Below are 18,991 nucleotides of genomic sequence, written 5' to 3'. Positions count from 1 at the left end.
TGAAAACCTATGTTGCACATTTTTAATCTAGAGTAGATAAAGTCACCATTTGAATCATCTGAGGTCAGCAGGGCAATTAGCATATGATTGCACTTCAAACTGACTATATATAATATCCAGGTGACGGGTCAAAGGAGCTGGACTACGTTGTCTACCCAGCCACTGACAGTGAATCATTTAGGTTTAACTAGGATACTTACTACTCAGTCCTTCTGGTTACTCTGCTCTGTATGAAATTCTACTGAAGGAATACCAGAAAGTGCTCTACTGAAATATCTTTGGTGTGGAGTACAGTAAACTGGCCAAAAAATGGTAGAGTTAGATAACAAAATGGAGCTCTTTCTCCATGGAAATTCTTTTACAAATTTGGATTTTGTTGTGCTAGTGGCTACTGAAGAATTCATCTGATACAATCCTCTCTTCAAAAGGAATAACTCATGTTGTATCAAAAGGGGGATTGGGTACTATTGAGAATATTTTGTGGAATATAATAGTGATCTTTTCCAATGGTTATCTAAAATACCCTTCAAAACCCATGTTTAAACCAGTGCCTTTCAAGTTTGTAGCTAAAAATTGTAGAAGACTCCTTGCTTCCTATGCTGAGAATAATTCCTTCCTCCACATATTAGAGGAATAGAACTGCTACTATGGTCTGTTTGCTGCCAGCCCGCCACATCTCCACTCATATCGACATCGTGGTATGAACCGCCGGGCCGGAGATGTACATCTTCGGTCCACAGAAGACCGCTGGCGGCATTATGAGCCGGCCTACCGGCATGGTTTCTGCAACGGTAGCACTGCTGTGAAAACCATGAAAACCATGGCAGTAGGGCTACAGGTAACAGGGAATTTCTTCATTGTCACTGGTAGATGGCTCCCCCATCCACCCAGCAAGCACCTGACCCCCTACACACATAGCCCCCTCCCACCCCCTCCTGTCACAGCATCCCAGACTCCCCCTCGCCGCATACATGCACACATACACCCACACGCATCACGCATACTCCCATTCACTGATACATCCATACACCCATTCACTAACACTCATCCATACATGAATTCACTTGCACTCATCCATACACACATTCACTCACACATCCTAACACGTATTCACTCACATGCATTCAGGCATGAATACACACATACATCCGAACACGCATACTCACACGCATACACACTGACATGCAGAAATGCACTCACTTTGAAATTCATACACCCACTCACTCCCATGCATACGACCATGCATACACCACAACACTTACAGTTGCATTCACACATGCACACGCACATTCAGACACACACGCAGACACCACACACTCACACACAACACCCCCCACCCTCCCACCCTCTTACCTTGACCGGCAGGGAGAACGTCTGGCAGGGAACGGGAAGGGGCCCTGCTACCGCTAGCAGCACCCAGCCAGCAGGACACCGCCAGGCCATAGTAATGGTCTTATTACGGCGGACGGTGTCCTACTGGCAGGGTGGTGCAGGTGGTAACACCTCCAGGAGCCACTCCCCGCCAGCATGGCTACAGCTGCATACCCACCCTAAATGTGGTGGAAATCCACCAGTAACCATATTATGGCGCGCAGAAGACCACCAGCACTGTCGTCTTCTGGCACCCATGGGAACCGAGACCGCCAAAGTCATAATGATGGCCAATATCACTAGTAAAACTTAAGTCACCAGACATTTTGTATTTTTATGTATTTTTTACAGGATATAAGCTCCTCATACATCAAGTTCAGCAATACCAGGATAAACCAGTGGAATCTATTTGATCGAGGTGCAACTTTAGTAGAAAGCAGCACCACTTCTTCAGCTTTAGATCTTTCATTTAACAAAAAACGTGTTCAGTTTGGCCTCACAAATCCAGTCTGACCCTGTGAAAAATAACTACTCGCAACCCACTGCTTTATTTGATGTGTCTAGAAGTACATGATCCACTTTCCCACTCAGAGCCTCTTCCCAAATGCTAAATGTTCATCAAGAGCTCCCACAATGCATATTAAAAGTCCCAGGACCCATGTTTGAATACAAGCCTCAAACTGGTGTTGCTTGGCATTGTCATGTTTAAAATCGTTTTACATATTGTCATGGGTTGTTTGCATTAGGTAGCTAGGTTTAGGTTAGACCTATGATAACATTTCTTGACTGCTTTTGTGTTTTCAAATGTGAAATGGTGCAACAACTTCAAACTTTGATTTCAATGAGACATGCTCCTTTTTCCTTATCATTTGACATTCACTTTCACTTAAACATTAAAGAACTTTAAGTCTGCTATTACTTCCAAATTATTGTTATTTACTACGTGTCGTGTCGTAAGCAAAACACTTCATGCATTTTCTTTAGGGAGAACCAGGTACACTTAGTGGAAGAACCCAAGTCCTGCCAACATGAAGGCATTGTTGATAATCACATGGTGGAGTAAGATTAAATACAGCAAGCATATGGGCAAAATCAATAATTAAAAAACAGTGTTTCTTCATTGACCCTGCTTCTCATAATCCATATGCATAAGTATCTATTGGACAGGGTCCTTTTTGCTGGTTCATCCCCAGACTTTCTGCCTCCTTCCTCCTATTTTTCATGACCTCTTGGGGTTGGCTCTAGGACTCTGAGCACTTTATCACTGCTGATCTGTGCTAAAGTGCAGGTCCTCTCCCTTCTAAAGTTGGGATGATTGGCTTACACCTAATTGGCATATTTAATTTACCTATAAGTCCCTTGTAGAGTGGTAGCTCTAAACTCAGGGCCTGCATATTAAATGCTGCTAGTGGGCCTGCAGCGCTGCTTATGCCACCCACAGAAGTAGCCTCTCAAACCCGTCTCAGGGCTGCTAGCAGAGACCCTGCATGCACACTTTACTGCCACAGGGACCTGGCATCTAAATTTACTTGTCAGGCCCGAACTCCCACTTTACTACATGTAAGCCACCCCTAATATAGGCCCTAGCTATCTCTAGGGTGCTATGTATGTGCCTGGTTGCATGGACTGTCCTGGTAATGACAAACAGCCTATTTGATTTCTCACTGCTGTGAGTGCTGCCTTCTCATTGGATTGGATTGGATTGGAAATGCCCTCCCTAATGTCTAGGGAGTATTGTCTGATTTAAGGGGGGTAGCATAGGCATGTTTGGTATGGTTGTAATGGTACTGAGAAATGCTGCTTTCTCGTGTAGGCAATTTTTTTTTTATTATCATTATAGAAATGCCACTTCTGTGGTTATGACTCTTATGTTTTGCAGCTTGACTCCAAACCACTTCTGGGGAAGAGTGACAGTTGGGTTTAGTGCATACTTTTTATGCAGCCTGTGTACACAGGGAGGGTGGAGGTGTTACAGAGGTGCCTCTACATTTTGAATGGTCTTCCTGGACTGAGAGAATGGGAGGCAGTGCACACCTGCATTTTTAAAGGCTGTGCCCTGGCCTCACACAAAGGGCTCGTTTGCCCTCAACTGATGTCTGGAGCCTGTGCTGGAGGACAGAGGGGACACTCCTGGAACCAGTTGTAACTGGTTGGAACCTTCACTCCCGCCTCTTTATTAAACTTGTGCAAAACTGAGTGTAAGTACAGGGGGGTTTTCCCCATGAAACTGGTACACAGAGACAGTGAAACACTTGTAACATACTTGAAACTGGACACAGAATGCTGCTGGAGGGACTCACCAGGAACCGCCGTGGACTGCTGCTGCTGTGCTGAGCTGTGACTTGCTGGGTCACTTGGAGGAACTGCCACCGTCTGCATCCCCTTTGTGCTAGCCTGCTGCTGGGGTCTGTGCTCCATCTTTGTGTCCCCAGGGGCTGGGTCCTTTGGCCTCTGACCCCTGCAACTGCCTTGAAGTGCATGAGGAGCCCTTCATTTTTATGACATAGTGCTTTCTTTTCTGTGGATACAGCGCCCTGAGAGCGATCGGTCTATATTAATTAGGCCTATCTGCCCCCAGGGGGTGAAGAAGCCATTAGCCATCAGGGATGTTTTTTTTTTATTTATGTTGATAAGGGGAGCGACCCATTACGCAAGGGTCGCTCCAGGGGGCGGCAATTCTTTTATTAGGCCTTTTATTAATTAGGCCGATCTGCCCCCGGGGGTGGGGGGCAGAAGCCACTAGACACCAGGGAGTTTTTTCAAATGTATTTATATTGATAAGGGGAGCGACCCCTTAGGCAAGGGTTGCTCCCCGGGCTGGGGAGGGGAAATTGTTTTTAGGCCATTTCTGCCCCCATTTTGGACAGGTTGGCCTATTTCTACTAGGCCGATATGCCCCTAGGGGGCAAAAGCCACTTAGGCACCAGGGAATGGTGTGTGCGTGCGTATTTTGGGCAAGGGTCGCTCCCCATGGGGCACATTACTGTTGGCCATATCAGGCAGATTGGCCTATTTTTGGAAGGCCCATCTGCCCTCAAGGGGGACAGAAAGCCCACCAGAGACTAGGGATTTTTTTTTTCAAAATAAGAGGGTAGGTGTATGGCCATATCTCCACCCAAAATAAATGGGGCCAAAGTTGTTCTGCCCACCAGTGGGCAGATGGGGCAATTACCCCTGATCCTCACACCGGGGGACAGAAAGGCTACTAGATGCCAGGGAAGTAAAAAAAAAATAATGAAGTTTGGTGGTGGCTACCAACCAGAATGGGCATGGTGATGCCCCCACCCCAACTGAAGGGGGTAACAGTCTTTCATCTCTCCCCTCGCACACTAAAACCTCTTATCCCATGGCAAGCAAGAGAACATTTGATTATTTTGGGTTTTGGTTTTACATTTGGGCCATGAGAGCTTGGCTAACTCTCAAAATCGTCCCACTTGGAATGGTGAGGGCTGCACTTTTTGGACTTTGGGAAGCTGCCATGTAGAAAAATCCACAAGACCTAGACACATCTGAAAACTAAGCATCTAAGTGAGTCCAGGGTGGTGTCCTTCACATGCACCCGCACCATTTTCTTACCCACAATGCCCTGCAAACATTCAACTTTGCTGGAAATTACACATTTTTTCCACATTTTGTGATGGAACCTTCCAGAATCTGCAGGAATACTCAAAATTCCTACCACCCAGCATTGTCTCATCTATACTGATAAAAATTCTGCCCCACTTGTCAGCCTAAAAATGTTTTTTTCCAAACTGCCTTTTTGGACCCGCTTTGGTTCCCCCTCAATTTTGACATGTTTTTGGCTCTTCCCTGTCACAGGCACTTGGCCCACCTACACAAGTGAGGTATCATTTTTACCGGGAGACTGAGGGGAACGTTGGGTGGTAGGAAATTTGTCCCGGTGCAATGATCCCACACAGAAATGAGGGAAAAATCTGATTTTTTAGCTAAATTTGAGGTTTGCTGAGGATTCTGGGTAGGAAAACACTGGGGGATCTATGCAAGCCACACCTCCCTGGATTCCCTCAGGAGTCTAGTTTTCTAGTTTTCAGAAATGTCTGGGTTTGGTAGATTTCCCTGTATGGCTGCTGAACCCAGGGCCAAAACCGCCAGTGCCCCCACAAAAACAGGTAGTTTTCTATTTGATCATTTTGATGTGTCCAGATAGTATTTTGGGGCATTTTCTTTCGCGGGCACTAGGCCCACCCACACAAGTGAGGTACCATTTTTATTGGGAGACTTGGGGGAACACTGGGTGGCAGGAAATTTGTGGCTCCTCTCAGATTCCAGAACTTTCTGTCACCAAAATGTGAGGAAAAAGTGTTTTTTTGGCCTGATTTTGAGGTTTGCAAAGGATTCTAGGTAACAGAACCTGGTGAGAGCCCACAAGTCACCCCATCTTTGACTCCCCTAGGTGTCTAGTATTAAAAAACGCACAGGTTTGGTAGGTTTCCTTATGTGCCAGCTGAGCTAGAGGGCAAAATCCACAGCTAGGAAATTTTAAAATACACAGCTCTGTTTTCTTTGGGAACATGTGATGTGTTCACATTGTATTTTGGGGCATTTTGTGTCGCAGGCGCTAGGCCAACCCACAAATGTGTGGTACCATGTTTATCAGGAGACTTGGGGGAATGCTGGGTGGAAGGAAATTTGTGGCTCCTTTCAGATTCCAGAACTTTCTGTCACCGAAATATGAGGAAAAAGTGTTTTTGGCCATATTTGAGGTTTGCTGAGGAATCTGGGTAACAGAACAAGGTGAGATCCTCACAAGTCACCCCATCTTGGATTCCTCTAGGTGTCTAGTTTTAAAAAATGCACGAGTTTGGTAGGTTTCCTTAGGTGCCGGCTGAGCTAGAGGCCAAAATCCGCAGCTAGGCACTTTCCAAAACACAGCTGTGTTTTCTTTGGTAAAATGTGATGTGTCCACTTTGTGTTTTGGGGCATTTCCTGTCACGGGCGCTAGCCCTACCCACACAAGTGAGGTACCATTTTTATTGAGACACTTGGGGGAATGCTGGGTGGAAGGAAATTTGGGGCTCCTCTCAGATTCCAGAACTTTCTGTCACTAAAATCTGAGGAAAATGTGTTTTTTTTTAACCAAATGTTGAGGTTTGCTAAGGATTCTGGGTAACAGAACCTGGTGAGAGCCCCCCAAGTCACCCCATCCTGGATTCCCCTAGGTGTCTAGTTTTAAAAAATGCACAGGTTTGGTAGGTTTCCCTAGGTGCCAGCTGAGCTAGAGGCCAAAAGCTACAGCTAGGCACTTTGCAAAAAGCAAATGTGATGTTTCCATGTTGAGTTTCCTGTCGCGAGCATTAGGCCAACCCATGCAAGTGAGACATCATTTTTATCTGGAGACTTGGGGAAACACAGAATAGCAAAACAAGTGTTATTGCCCCTTGTCTTTCTCTAAATTTTTTCCTTCCAAATGTAAGACGTGTGTAAAAGGACGTCTATTTGAGAAATGCCCTGTAATTTACATGCTAGTATGGGCACCCCGGAATTCAGAGATGTGCAAATAACCACTGCTTCTCAACACCTTATCTTGTGCCTATTTCAGAAATAAAAGGTTTTCTTGATACCTGTTTTCCACAATTAATTGCTGTGTACCCGATATAGAATGAAACTCCATTGCAAGGTGCAGCTCATTTATTGGCTCTGAGTACCCAGGGTTCTTGATGAACCTACAGGCCCTATATATCCCCGCAACAAGAAGAGTCCAGCAGACGTAATGGTATATAGCTTTCAAACATCTGACATTGCAGAAAAAAGTTGCAGAGTAAAACGTGGAGAAAAAAGGCTGTTTTTTCATCTCAATTTCAATATTGTTATTATTTCAGCTGTTATTTTCTGTAGGAAAACCTTGTAGGATCTACACAGATGATCCCTTGCTGAATTTAGAATGTTGTCTACTTTCCAAAAATGTTTAGCTTTCTGTGATCCAGCATTAGTTTCACACCCATTTCTGTCACTAACTGCAATGAGACTGAAAGCTCAACAAATAGTAAAAATTGGGTGTGTCCCAGTAAAATGCCAAAATTGTGTTGAAAAATTGGGTTTTCTGATTCAAGTCTGCCTGTTCTTGAAAGCTGGGAAGATGGTGATTTTAGCACCGCAAACCCTTTGTTAATGCCATTTTCTGCAGCCCTTTTTTCCCATTTTTTTAAACGAAATGTTTGCTGTATTTTGGCTAATTTATTGGTTTCCTCCAGGGGAACCTACAAACTCGGGGTACCTCTAGAATCCCTAGGACGTTGGAAAAAAAGGAAGCAAATTTGGCCTGGATAGCTTATGTAGACAAAAGGTTATGAGGGCCTAAGCACAAACTGCACCAAATAGCCAAAAAAAGGCTCAGCACAGGAGGGGAAAAGGCCTGGCAGCGAAGGGGCTAAGTCTTCGGTGCTCTATATACATTAGTATGATACAATATGATACAATAGGATATATGATGATAAATTCATAGTTGTTTATACAAACGAGTCAATTTGATTGGTGTTACAAATTTGAACTCAACAAGCCTAATCATAGACACTAGCCACATATCACTGCACCCTAGTGACATAATATGTGAGGGTGAGAGTGGGAGGGGCATGGATGGGAGAGGAATACCTCGCCTAAACTGGTATTCCTGGTGAGGATCTATGCAATGAGTACAGTATCCACTAACAAAAATCACTAACTTTGCCCTACATTTACAGGTCGAACACGTGTTATTCCCCACTTAGGAATTATACCCACAAGCACTGTTATAGAGACGCTAAACAGACTGCCCACTCACCCATACCAACACCCAAGAGAGGTCTCCAGACACCGATGATGAGACATAGGGAAAGATGATGTATATAACACCCACTCTTACTAGCGAGGATCCTCTTTTTGCATGTGTCCACCTTGTAAAAGCGGCTGGCCGGTATTCACTTTCATGTATCTTCACGAGTGAGATCTTATTGGTCCCTTTTAATAAATTTGTATTGCCTTCTAAAAGAGTGGCCTTGTGGACCCTTGTAGTTGGCTATAAGTCGGGGGTCTGTGATTTTGTGATGTTAAAATGGTCTCATAGAGTATTTTCAGATAACAATGTCTATGGCATGCAGGTCATCACACAAGCGAATATAGTACTTCAGAAGCGGTGTATCTCGCTGTATAGGTATATCTGTTATTTGCACTCATAATACTCACGTTAGGACCGGTTGTTTGCTGGGTTTCCTTTGTGGACTACAGAAAAAAGGACAAACAATATTATTTTTACTTCCTGGTATTAAAAATTGACTTTCAGGCGCAAAACACACATTGTCTTGTTTTATATACGTTATAATTGAGTTAGTTAGTTATGTGAGAATTGCTTGTTTTGTTTTATTAAACACCAAAGTCATGCAAGACAGTTTCTTTTGTAGCGTCTGCTTTGGCCTTTGCCTCTATGAAACAATGTTGTACTAAGCGATCGGTTTTGTCTCCGATTGTGTTTAAAAAGTTAGAGCTGTCAAGGTCACCACTGATATGGAATGTACTGACAGACTTGTTATTTATGCTGCCAAAATATCCACACATTTTTCATTTCTGCAGAAATACGTTACGCTTGTGTACTAGGTAGGTGTGTTTTTTGGCAAGGAACACAAGTGAGACTTTCTTAAATTTTTGCATTAGAAATATATTTTATTTAGTCCCCCCACCCCCGCTCCCCCCAAAAATTTTTTATGACTTTTATGTATTTATTTATGCGCTTTTTATAGTTCGAAACAGGCCTTGTAGGGCTGCACATGAGGGTGTGTACGCTACACATGTGCGTGCAGCAGGGATAAGTTGTTTAACATGACAGAAAGAGCATCATACAAGTACACACAAATGTCATTTATAGCATAAATAAGTTTAATGCCGGAATCCACTGGTTGCATTTGAGCAGGATTCGTGAGACTTCAGAGCTATAAATATCAACACAGAATAGCCATAAATATTAATACAGATACTGAAATAGATCCAAATACAGATATAAAAAAGATATGCACATACAAATAGATAAATCTAAATATACAAATAGAGATAAGAAAATAACACAGATATGAATAAGAAATAGAAATTGATAGTGACATGGTTATTAGCTAGTTGGCAATAGTGATTGATCAGATGAGATCACATGTCCTACCTAAAGAAAATGCATTATTTGATGCGCTATTACATGTACGGCTGCACACAACTGGACCCTTACACGATCCATACTGCACGTTTTGAACAAATCCATGCAAGTGGAGACAAGTTAAGGAGGAGGTTCTTAATAAGTGCTTTCCATTTTAGTTCCTAAAGGAAGTTTGGTGTAGATTGGTTCAGTAGATTTTGAGAAATTTGCATTATATATGGTGTTTGATGGGACTCTAAAGGGTATTACATTAGTAGCTTGGTATTTAAATCTGATCCTGAAATATATGAGTTCTGTCAATTACATTTGAATGTTTACAGATATGTGATTCATGAAGAGCTTACATGCATTGTTTCTCAAATCTTGAACTTGCAAATTTTTGAAGCCTCGTCAACTTGGTGAGCTGGAAACAAATTGTTTTGGAATGGTGAGGCTTGAGGGGTATTGGTAAATTAAAAAGGTAGAGTACAGTCCAGGGGTCAGGGAATATATTTTCGTTCATTGCCTCAAATTTGAAAGTTTCTGTGAATTCTAGATTTCGGCTCACATTTTAAATATGAAAATCTTGTGAAGTGTCAGTTTGCATATAAAATGCATTTGTTTGATTTCCATACTAAATTTGGTGTTTTGTGACTAATCTGCACAAAATATGGCAAATATCTAGCAGGATTAGCTTACTCTTGGTTTGCCACGTTTTATGTAGATTTATCAGGCTGGAGTAAAAGGTTTACATATGCTAATAAATCTGGCACTGCTCTGTGCATTTGTAGCAAAATTAGCTGTCTGGAAAAATGATAATCCCATTGCTGGGATTTTATGTTTTATCAGTCGGGGAAAGTTAAAAGTGGAGGTCGGGAAAGCTGTGATTTGGTAACAACTTTGTTGCAGTTTTATGAATCCACATCAAAATTGAGGCTTCAGTATTGGCCTCAACATTATAAAGGCCTGTGTTATTACATGCAGAGTCAACAAAGCTCTTTGAAGCTTCAAGACCCTATCTGTCTCTGAGGTCAGAAGTCACTGAGCTTGGACTAAGATCAGTGTCAGTTTTGAATCAACTGTTAGGCTGTGTTACAGGTATACCAGTGACGTACCATAAATTGAATGATCTGTTCTCCAAAAATATCTAGGGACTCCATGCTCCAGTTTCATTGATTGATTTAAAGATTGGTGGTAACTGAAAACTTCAGATTTCTGGAGAATATCATAAATGCTAAGAATAATCCACTGGCTAATTTTCTTGTATATTAGGTATAAAATTGATAACTATGTGGTGGAAGTTAAGCTGGTGGATTCTAATCTCTATTTAGGATTACCATTACAAATTGGCGAATTTTCAGTTGCCACCAAACTCTAAATTAGCCTTTCGTCTTTTAGGTAAAGACAATATTTTGGGTCACAGCAAATGAAAATAGGCTTTGGCAAAGCCAGTAGGTCTTGGCCTTGCCTATTCTTCTTGCAATTGCTCATAAATGGGTGACACTCTTGAATTGATCTTTGTATTAATCTATACCTATTCTTTGATCGCCCTAATGGACATTTATGTTACGTGATATGGATAGCCACATTACAATGGTAAATTAAATTATGCAAAAATCTATCTATCTATCTATTTTTTATATATATCTATATATATATATATATATATATATTACCTACTACCAATAGCCAGTAGGTAGTTATAGTTAGGATGAGCTTTTCCCATAGATGAAGGGCTTTTTGTTTTGCTAATACCATTGGCACTTTTTCACGAATCTCTAATAAAATTTTCAAAACTAGTTAGTTCAGCTGCTGTTTGGAAAGTTTTGGATTGATTGGTCAAGCGGGGGCTGAGAAAAAAGGGGGGGGGGTATCAAAATGCTTTTCCATGTGCAATGTCTATGGGGATTTTGCAGCGTTTAGACTCGAGTACAGCCCGAACTGCTGAACGGAATTGCACAAAAATTGGCAGAAGCTTGATCTTGGCTTAGAAAGAGCCCATTTTGTAATTTGGTGTAAGTCTGTTCAGCCTGATTTCTTTCAGTGATAAATTAATATATATATATATATATATATATATATATATATATATATATATACATACATAATGAAAAACAAAAGGTTACAGGGACATTATAGTTAGGTTCTGAATTTACTCACACAAAACATAGAAATTCAGTAGTTATAGTTATAGTTATTCAAGAAACTATGACTTGCGCCCTCACCATGTACAATTTTCTTAATAATTTTATTGCAAATATTGCAGTGATAATATCAAAGATGCCATGTAAGATGTCATCCGTGGTGTAATATGTGGAGTAATTAGCTGTGCATGGTGAAGGCTCAAGTTATAGTTACCTTAAGGTGCGAGTTATAGTTACTTGAAATAACTCTAGCTATAACTGCCAAATAAACATGGGTTTATATGAGTAAACTCAGAACCTAACTATAACATCCCTGTAGCCTTTGATTTTTTCAGTGAATTTCTATGATTTCTCAAGGTAAAGTAATTTTAATTACTGTACGTTAATCCAACCACTACAGTTTTCAGTGAATTTCAATGTTTTTTTTCACATAAGGTAACTTTCATTACTATACATTAATCCAACCACAGCCATGCACGGCCTTTCTAGTCAGGTTGTGGTCAGCTGATTCAAGTGCTTCTATTCACACGTGCATTTGTGAACATTTGCGAATATTTGTGATTTATTCTAAGCCAGAAGTATACAAATTTGGATTTTCCTTAATTCCTTCTAAACTACTGTATGGATTTACACCAAAAAAAAAAAAAACACAATCTGTGTACCGAAAGCTAGCTATATGCCAGAGTTCATGTAATTCTATCCAGTGGTTTCGGCTGTAGTTGTCTTCAAAGGTCCTATAGGAATTAATATGGGAAACACAACTTTTTTGACCCCCATTCTTTCACAGCCCCTGCTTGATGGATCCCCCAAAAACTCTCTGCATGCAACAAGAGTCACTGAGGCACTTTTTTAAAGAAAATTTCATTAAGATTCGTCGAAGGGTGCCAAAGATATAGGCAAGTTAAAAAACGCTTTTTCTATGTAAACAACGTCCTAACTATATCTAGCCAATAGGTCATATATATATATGTACATATATATATATATACATATATATATATATATATATATATATATATATATATATATATATATATATGTACACACAAACACACACCTTACCTACTGGTGGTCGCCAGTAGGTAGTTATAATTAAGATCTAGTTTCCATAGGAAATTTACCTATTAGAGTTAGAGTTATTCAAGTAACTATAACTCATGCCCTAAGGTAACTATAATGTGCGCCCCACCATGCACAGTTTTTTCATCAAAATTTTTACTGCAAATACTATATTGATATTATTAATGGTTAATGCTGTAATTTGTGGGGTCATTAGCAGTGCATAGCAAGGGTGTGAGTTTAGTTACCTTAGGGCACGAGTTAGCATTACTGTCAGATCTCTTCACAAGATCCGGAGTATTCGCTAAGCCTTCGCGCCTCCAGATATACAAATTTGGTTTTCTCTTAATATTTCAAAAACTTTTGGATGGATTTACACCAAAGCACTCTTTCTGGACTGAGAGCTACGGTTCTGAAAAATTTGGTGTAATTCTGTCCGACAGTTCGGGCTGTAGTTGTGTCTAAAATCTCTTTAAGAATGAAAATTTGGAAATTCACTTTTTTTACCCCCATTTTTCTTGGCCCCCCTTGACAGATCAACTCGAAACTTCCCTTGCATAACAAGATTCTTAGGGACACTTTTTTTTGGAAAATTATGCAGATCATTAAGTCGATGCAAAAGATGGATTAAGATAAGGATTCAATCTTGTAACATTAGAAAAAAAGCCTGATCATTATGGAAGACTGATCATATCCTTATATACATATTTACTATCAGCCACTGGTACTGTCAATCTTATAGATTTAGCAGACTAACTTTTAGGGGGGGCACACCAGCAGATGTCTGTCAATCAAAGTGAAGGCAGTGTATTTGAAGCAGGCTAACTTATTACTGTGGTGGGAAAAAGCAAACATGATTGTCATGTCAACAGACAAATGGATAAAGAGCGCATACACACAGTCTTTTTTAAATATGTATTTGTAATATGATTTTTTGGAAACCATATACCTTGGTAGTTAGATCAAGATGTCTCTGGGGTGTGCTTAAAAAGGAGTCTCCTCAAGCAGTCAATGGAAGACTACAACTAATGCAGTTAGAACACTGTGAGACCACACTGCTCCTGATCAGGACAAGCAAAGAAAGAGAGAGGAAAGCCAGTGCCTTTGGAATGCACAACTGGGACAGACAACAAAGCCATCTGGGCGTGTAAAGATAGCTGACTCAAATCACATTTCAACAATATTGGGAAAAACTGTCTGATAACAGCTGCCAAAGCAGTCTGTAGCTGAGAGCCAAAAATGAAGTAACCTTCTAGGTTGCTACTGCTGCCGTAAGTATTGGGCAGCATCTGCGTAGCATACGAGAGCCTCTCACAGCTATTAGGTGCCATTAAGTGCTGATTTCCTTAAAATAAAATCTTGAAAGGAATATAATGTCCCTTCTGTCTTGTAGACTGGTAACAATATACGTAGTGGACAATGGAACACCTTGCATTGGTAGTTTTGTCTTGAAAGCAACCCCAAGAAATAAAGATACCACTAGTCTTAAAAAAAAACAACTATCTATTTGAATTACTTCGCTGAAGTAATTGTAACTGTATACATAATTTATAAAACATCAGTAGTGAAACATTAGACGTATTTGAGAAAAACAGAATGCATCTAACTTCCCTCAATCGCTATAAATGTTCTACAAAATTATATTTGTTCAGTAAAATGAACTCAGTTCCACATTTGTTTCGGCAAAGTAAAACAACCTTACAATAGCAAAAGACGCAAATTACCGATTTTGTGGCTCTACTAATATACAGAAGATAACGAGAATATATTCGTTTAGTACACTTTAGCGTGCTGAATATCTGCGTTACGTCATGTTAGCCTTTTTCATATCTACATGTTTGTACAGACCAGGAAACGCACATATGTACTGAAGAGCTGAAATAGTTAACAGGATGTTGTAAACGCTGAGTTTTTGGCCTTCCTCCAGGCATTCAGCTTTGTTATATTTCTTTCATGCATCCAGAAGGCGTGTTTTCGAGTACCATGAACATGTTATCTGCCAATAACTTGGTTTCGGATTACGGGGCAGGATTTAACTGCACAAAGAAGGAAATCCTGGCATTTAAAACACTAAAAGGCATGAACATGATTTTATTGTCTCGACAGTACTTTGAGCACATCTACTGCTGGCAAGTCAGTATCACCCACTAGCATTGGTTTTATGCACCTCTAATGTTAGTGAAAGTGCAGAAAATCATAATCAAGGGTTATGATCCCATCAGGTGAAAGAGCTGGCTGTATATGCAAGGTGAAAGGAGGGTGATGTATTAAATGTTTGTGTTTTCAGCTATAAGGCCGCTCTTAGGGCCTCATTCTAACTCCGGCGGGCGGCGGGTGCCGCCCGCCGGGCGGGAACCGCCAAATGGCCGCTCCGCGGTCAGAAGACCGTGGATGCCATTCTGGCTTTCCCGCTGGGCCGGTGGGCGACCGCCAAAGGAGCGCCCTCCGGCCCAGCGGGAAAGGCCCTGCAACAAGGAAGCCGGCTCCGAATGGAGCCGGCGGAGTTGCAGGGGTGCGACGGGTGCAGTTGCACCCGTCGCGATTTTCACTGTCTGCTAAGCAGACAGTGAAAATCTTTATGGGGCCCTGTTAGGGGGCCCCTGCACTGCCCATGCCAGTGTCATGGGCAGTGCAGGGGCCCCCAGGGGCCTCACGACACCCGTTCCCGCCATCCTGGCTTTCCCGCTGGGCCGGCGGGCGCCCGCCAAAGGAGCGCCCGCCGGCCCAGAGGGAAAGGCCCTGCAACATAGAAGCCAGCTCCGAATGGAGCCGGCGGTGTTGCAAGGGTGCGACGGGTGCAGTTGCACCCATCGCGATTTTCACTGTCTGCTAAGCAGACAGTGAAAATCATGCTCGGGCCCTGTTAGGGGGCCCCTGTACTGCCCATGCCAGTGGCATGGGCAGTGCAGGGGCCCCCAGGGGCCTCATGACACCCGTTCCCGCCATCCTGTTTCTGGCGGTGAAAACTGCCAGAAACAGGCTGGCGGGAAGGGGGTCGGAATCCCCATGGCGGCGCTGCAAGCAGCGCCACCATGGAGGATTCCCTGGGCCAGGGGAAATCCGGCGGGAAACCGCTGGATCCCCTTTTCTGACCGCGGCTTTACCGCCGCGGTCAGAATGGCCCTGGAACCACCGCCAGCCTGTTGGCGGTGCTTCTGTGTCCCTCCACCCTGGCGGTCCATGACCGCCAGGGTTGGAATGAGGGCCTTAGTCTGTAGTATGAAATAAAGACCCGAACGGCTGCTGTTTGCCTGCATTTTATGTTCTGTATAGGTGTGACGAAAGAACAGAAGAATTTGGTGGCTGGTATGTCTCTCTCTGTAAATTAAATGTGTGACAACAGGCCCACGCTGCCAGATTTTAAGGACTTTTAAGTGCCAATTTCCCTCATTAATTGCCCTCACCTTTTGTCTCAGCCTATAATTAGAGAGTGAACAATAAACAGTCGGAATGTCATTCTTAGCTGCTAGCACCCTAGTAGAAGTCAATAACACGTAGTTAATACGCTGTTAATTTATTTGTTTGTCTCTGCTACAGTTCGTTTTGCATTCTGGTGACAGACATTGCGGTATCAACTCGGAAGGCAGTCGAATAAAGGGACTGATGTAGTCTGTTGGGAGCTAACTGATCGCTACAGTAACAATGTTTTGCGGATATTTTAGTGAGCATGATTCATGTTTCGTTTTATTTTCAATTTTGGTGAAGATTAAAAGTAGTATGTACTTTAACTATACAGTTTAATTCAATAAAGCCGGTTAAGTACTGATGGAATGAAGTGAAATAAAACTTTAAAAGATCACCTAATTTGGTTTTTCTAACACAGTTATCTGTACTGCGTTTAGTTTCTGCGATAATGTCTAAGAAGAATGGCTTCAGTTGTAGGAGAAATTGATGTACAATGAATCAAACCTTGCGTGACACACGAAAAGCACATTTTTTTAATTCATAGAAAGGTTTCAACTGCACAAATTGACCTCTTTAAGAAACTGTTCAGCACATACGGTATTCAATTCAAATTAAAATTTTGTAAGAGTAGAGAAATTAATTCTTGGGGCCAGATTTATCAGAGGATTGTGTTGCATTTGCTTCAGGCAGGCAATAGCAAGGCCAACACAATCCTTATGTCAAAATTAACAGTCACATTGTGTGGCCATGCGTTGTCTGGTAATGCAAGGCAGTGCAAGTGGCTGCCTTGCGTTACTCTGTGCCGGGAAGGCATTATATGGGTGGTGAGGGGGTATTCCCACTTATCCACCCATGTATTTTGGCACATTCCCAGATTTACCAAGACAGGTAAAGCTGGGAATGCGTCAAAATGTTACTCTTTCCTCACATAGATGTAACAAGGAGAAATCTCTTTATTTTCCATCGATTTCTCCTCTAAGTGTGCTGCATTCTGCAGCACACTAAGAAAGTGGAAAATGCCCTTAAGGATTGTTTTAGTGGAGGAAGTTGTCCCTTCCTCTACAAAAACAATCTTGCCTGCAATGCAGGCACCCTTGCTCCACAGTGCAACGGTCCCATTGTTGGTCCTAGGGTGCACTACGGGTGCCCCTGCATAGAGAGAGCCGGAATGGAATTGTCTATTGCCTATTGCCACTAGAACCCGGTTGAAGGCAAGTGTTGGATGTGAGCTGCTCACAAATGTAACCTTAACATTTGGCAGTGTGCTTGTGCAACTCTTTATATTTATGTTGAGGTAGCTGCTGAATCTTGCCTGCAGTTCCACCATCTCATCTTCTCTGCTTATTTATAAACAGCTTTCTCACCACCCTGCATTTCAACCCTTCATTTCATTGGTGGTGATGATGGGATCGAGCAACTCAGGATTATGGCATAGGTCCTGGGCATCACATCTTCTGCACATGAGGACACATATTCATACTCCTCTATGCGTACAGGTATTGAGACTCTTGGTGATGCTGTGTCATTTCATAGTGAGCAGACAGCACAGCTGTCAAGATGTTTGAGGAAAGGTCAGAGGGAGGTGAGTGAGAGTGCTTGAATCCAGTTTTATAAATATAGGGAAAGGGAGTTGGAAGTGGGAAGGGTGGCAGGAGTCTATGTGCAGTTTAAAAATATCTAAGGGCCAGGAGCCTCATAGAGCCACATTGTGCATGGCTTTCTCTTGCACAGCTTCCACATCAGAGCACTCTGGGGGTCATATCGAAATAAAATTGGATAAAGTAGGAATCAATAGTGGAGAGATTTCTACCACAGCATTCCAATTGACCTCATGAACAACTGCAGAATTCCTCATGTTGTCCATGATGTCAAATTGACATCAATCTACGTAAAACAATCCTGTTATTGATTGCTAGTTATCCACAAGACTATATAGCATAACTAACACTGCATGTTGATGCCATAAACTAGTCATTTCACTTCTTTTCGTACTTAATCAGAGTTCTGATGGACAACAAATATTTGCTCCAATAAATGTTCTATGTCAGTCGTCACATATCTAGGCCTCTATTAGTTATCGGGGTTTGAAAGCTAAAATGCATATCTGGATTTGCTATAAAGTTTGGGGTTCTTCAAACAGATAACAAAATCACAATTCAGGCCTTATTTGCTAATTTACCTGCTTGATAATCAGACTAAGGCGGTCATTCCAACCGCGGCGGGCACCGCCGAATGACCGCACCGTGGTCAAAAGACCGCGGCGGCCATTCTGGCTTTCCTGCTGGGCCGGCGGGCGACCGCCAAAAGGCCGCCCGCCGGCCCAGCGGGAAAGACCCAGCAACGATGAAGCCGGCTCCGAATGGAGCCGGCGGAGTTGCTGGGGTGCGACGGGTGCAGTGGCACCCGTCGCGATTTTCAGTGTCTGCAAAGCAGACACTGAAAATCATTATGGGGCCCTGTTAGGGGGCCCCTGCACTGCCCATGCCAGTGGCCAGTGGCATGGGCAGTGCAGGGGCCCCCAGGGGCCCCAAGACACCCGTTCCTGCCATCCTGTTCCTGGCGGTAAAAACCGCCAGGAACAGGATTGCGGGAAGGGGGTCGGAATCCCCATGGCGGCGCTGCAAGCAGCACCACCATGGAGGATTCCCTGGGCCAGGGGTAAACCGGCGGGAAACCGCTGGTTCCCCTTTTCTGACCGTGGCTTTACCGCCGCGGTCAGAATGGCCCAGGAAGCACCGCCAGCCTGTTGGCGGTGCTTCCGCGGTCGTTGGCCCTGGCGGTCGGTGACCGCCAGGGTCAGAATGACCCCCTAAATCTCTTGACTTCAATATTTTTCCATAACGTCATTAACTCTAGCCTCTTACATTGAACATTTCTTAAACTCTTATGAAAGACACACGGT

At 42.8% G+C, this 18,991-nt stretch overlaps 1 protein-coding gene across 6 annotated transcripts in view; it reads right to left on the bottom strand.

Moving 5' to 3' along the window:
* BCAS1 (brain enriched myelin associated protein 1) overlaps positions 1-18,991 on the bottom strand; it is a 364,378-nt gene that overhangs the window by 91,227 nt on the left and 254,160 nt on the right. For all 6 annotated transcript variants that reach the window (XM_069243624.1, XM_069243621.1, XM_069243622.1 and 3 more), the window contains one exon: positions 8,551-8,586. In XM_069243624.1, the coding sequence (XP_069099725.1) occupies positions 8,551-8,586 (36 nt within the window). The remainder of the gene's footprint in view (positions 1-8,550; positions 8,587-18,991) is intronic.

This window comes from Pleurodeles waltl, chromosome 7 (genome assembly GCF_031143425.1).
Source record: "Pleurodeles waltl isolate 20211129_DDA chromosome 7, aPleWal1.hap1.20221129, whole genome shotgun sequence".
Taxonomy (NCBI): Eukaryota; Metazoa; Chordata; class Amphibia; order Caudata; family Salamandridae; genus Pleurodeles; species Pleurodeles waltl.
This window is presented reverse-complemented; position numbering and strand designations above follow the sequence as displayed.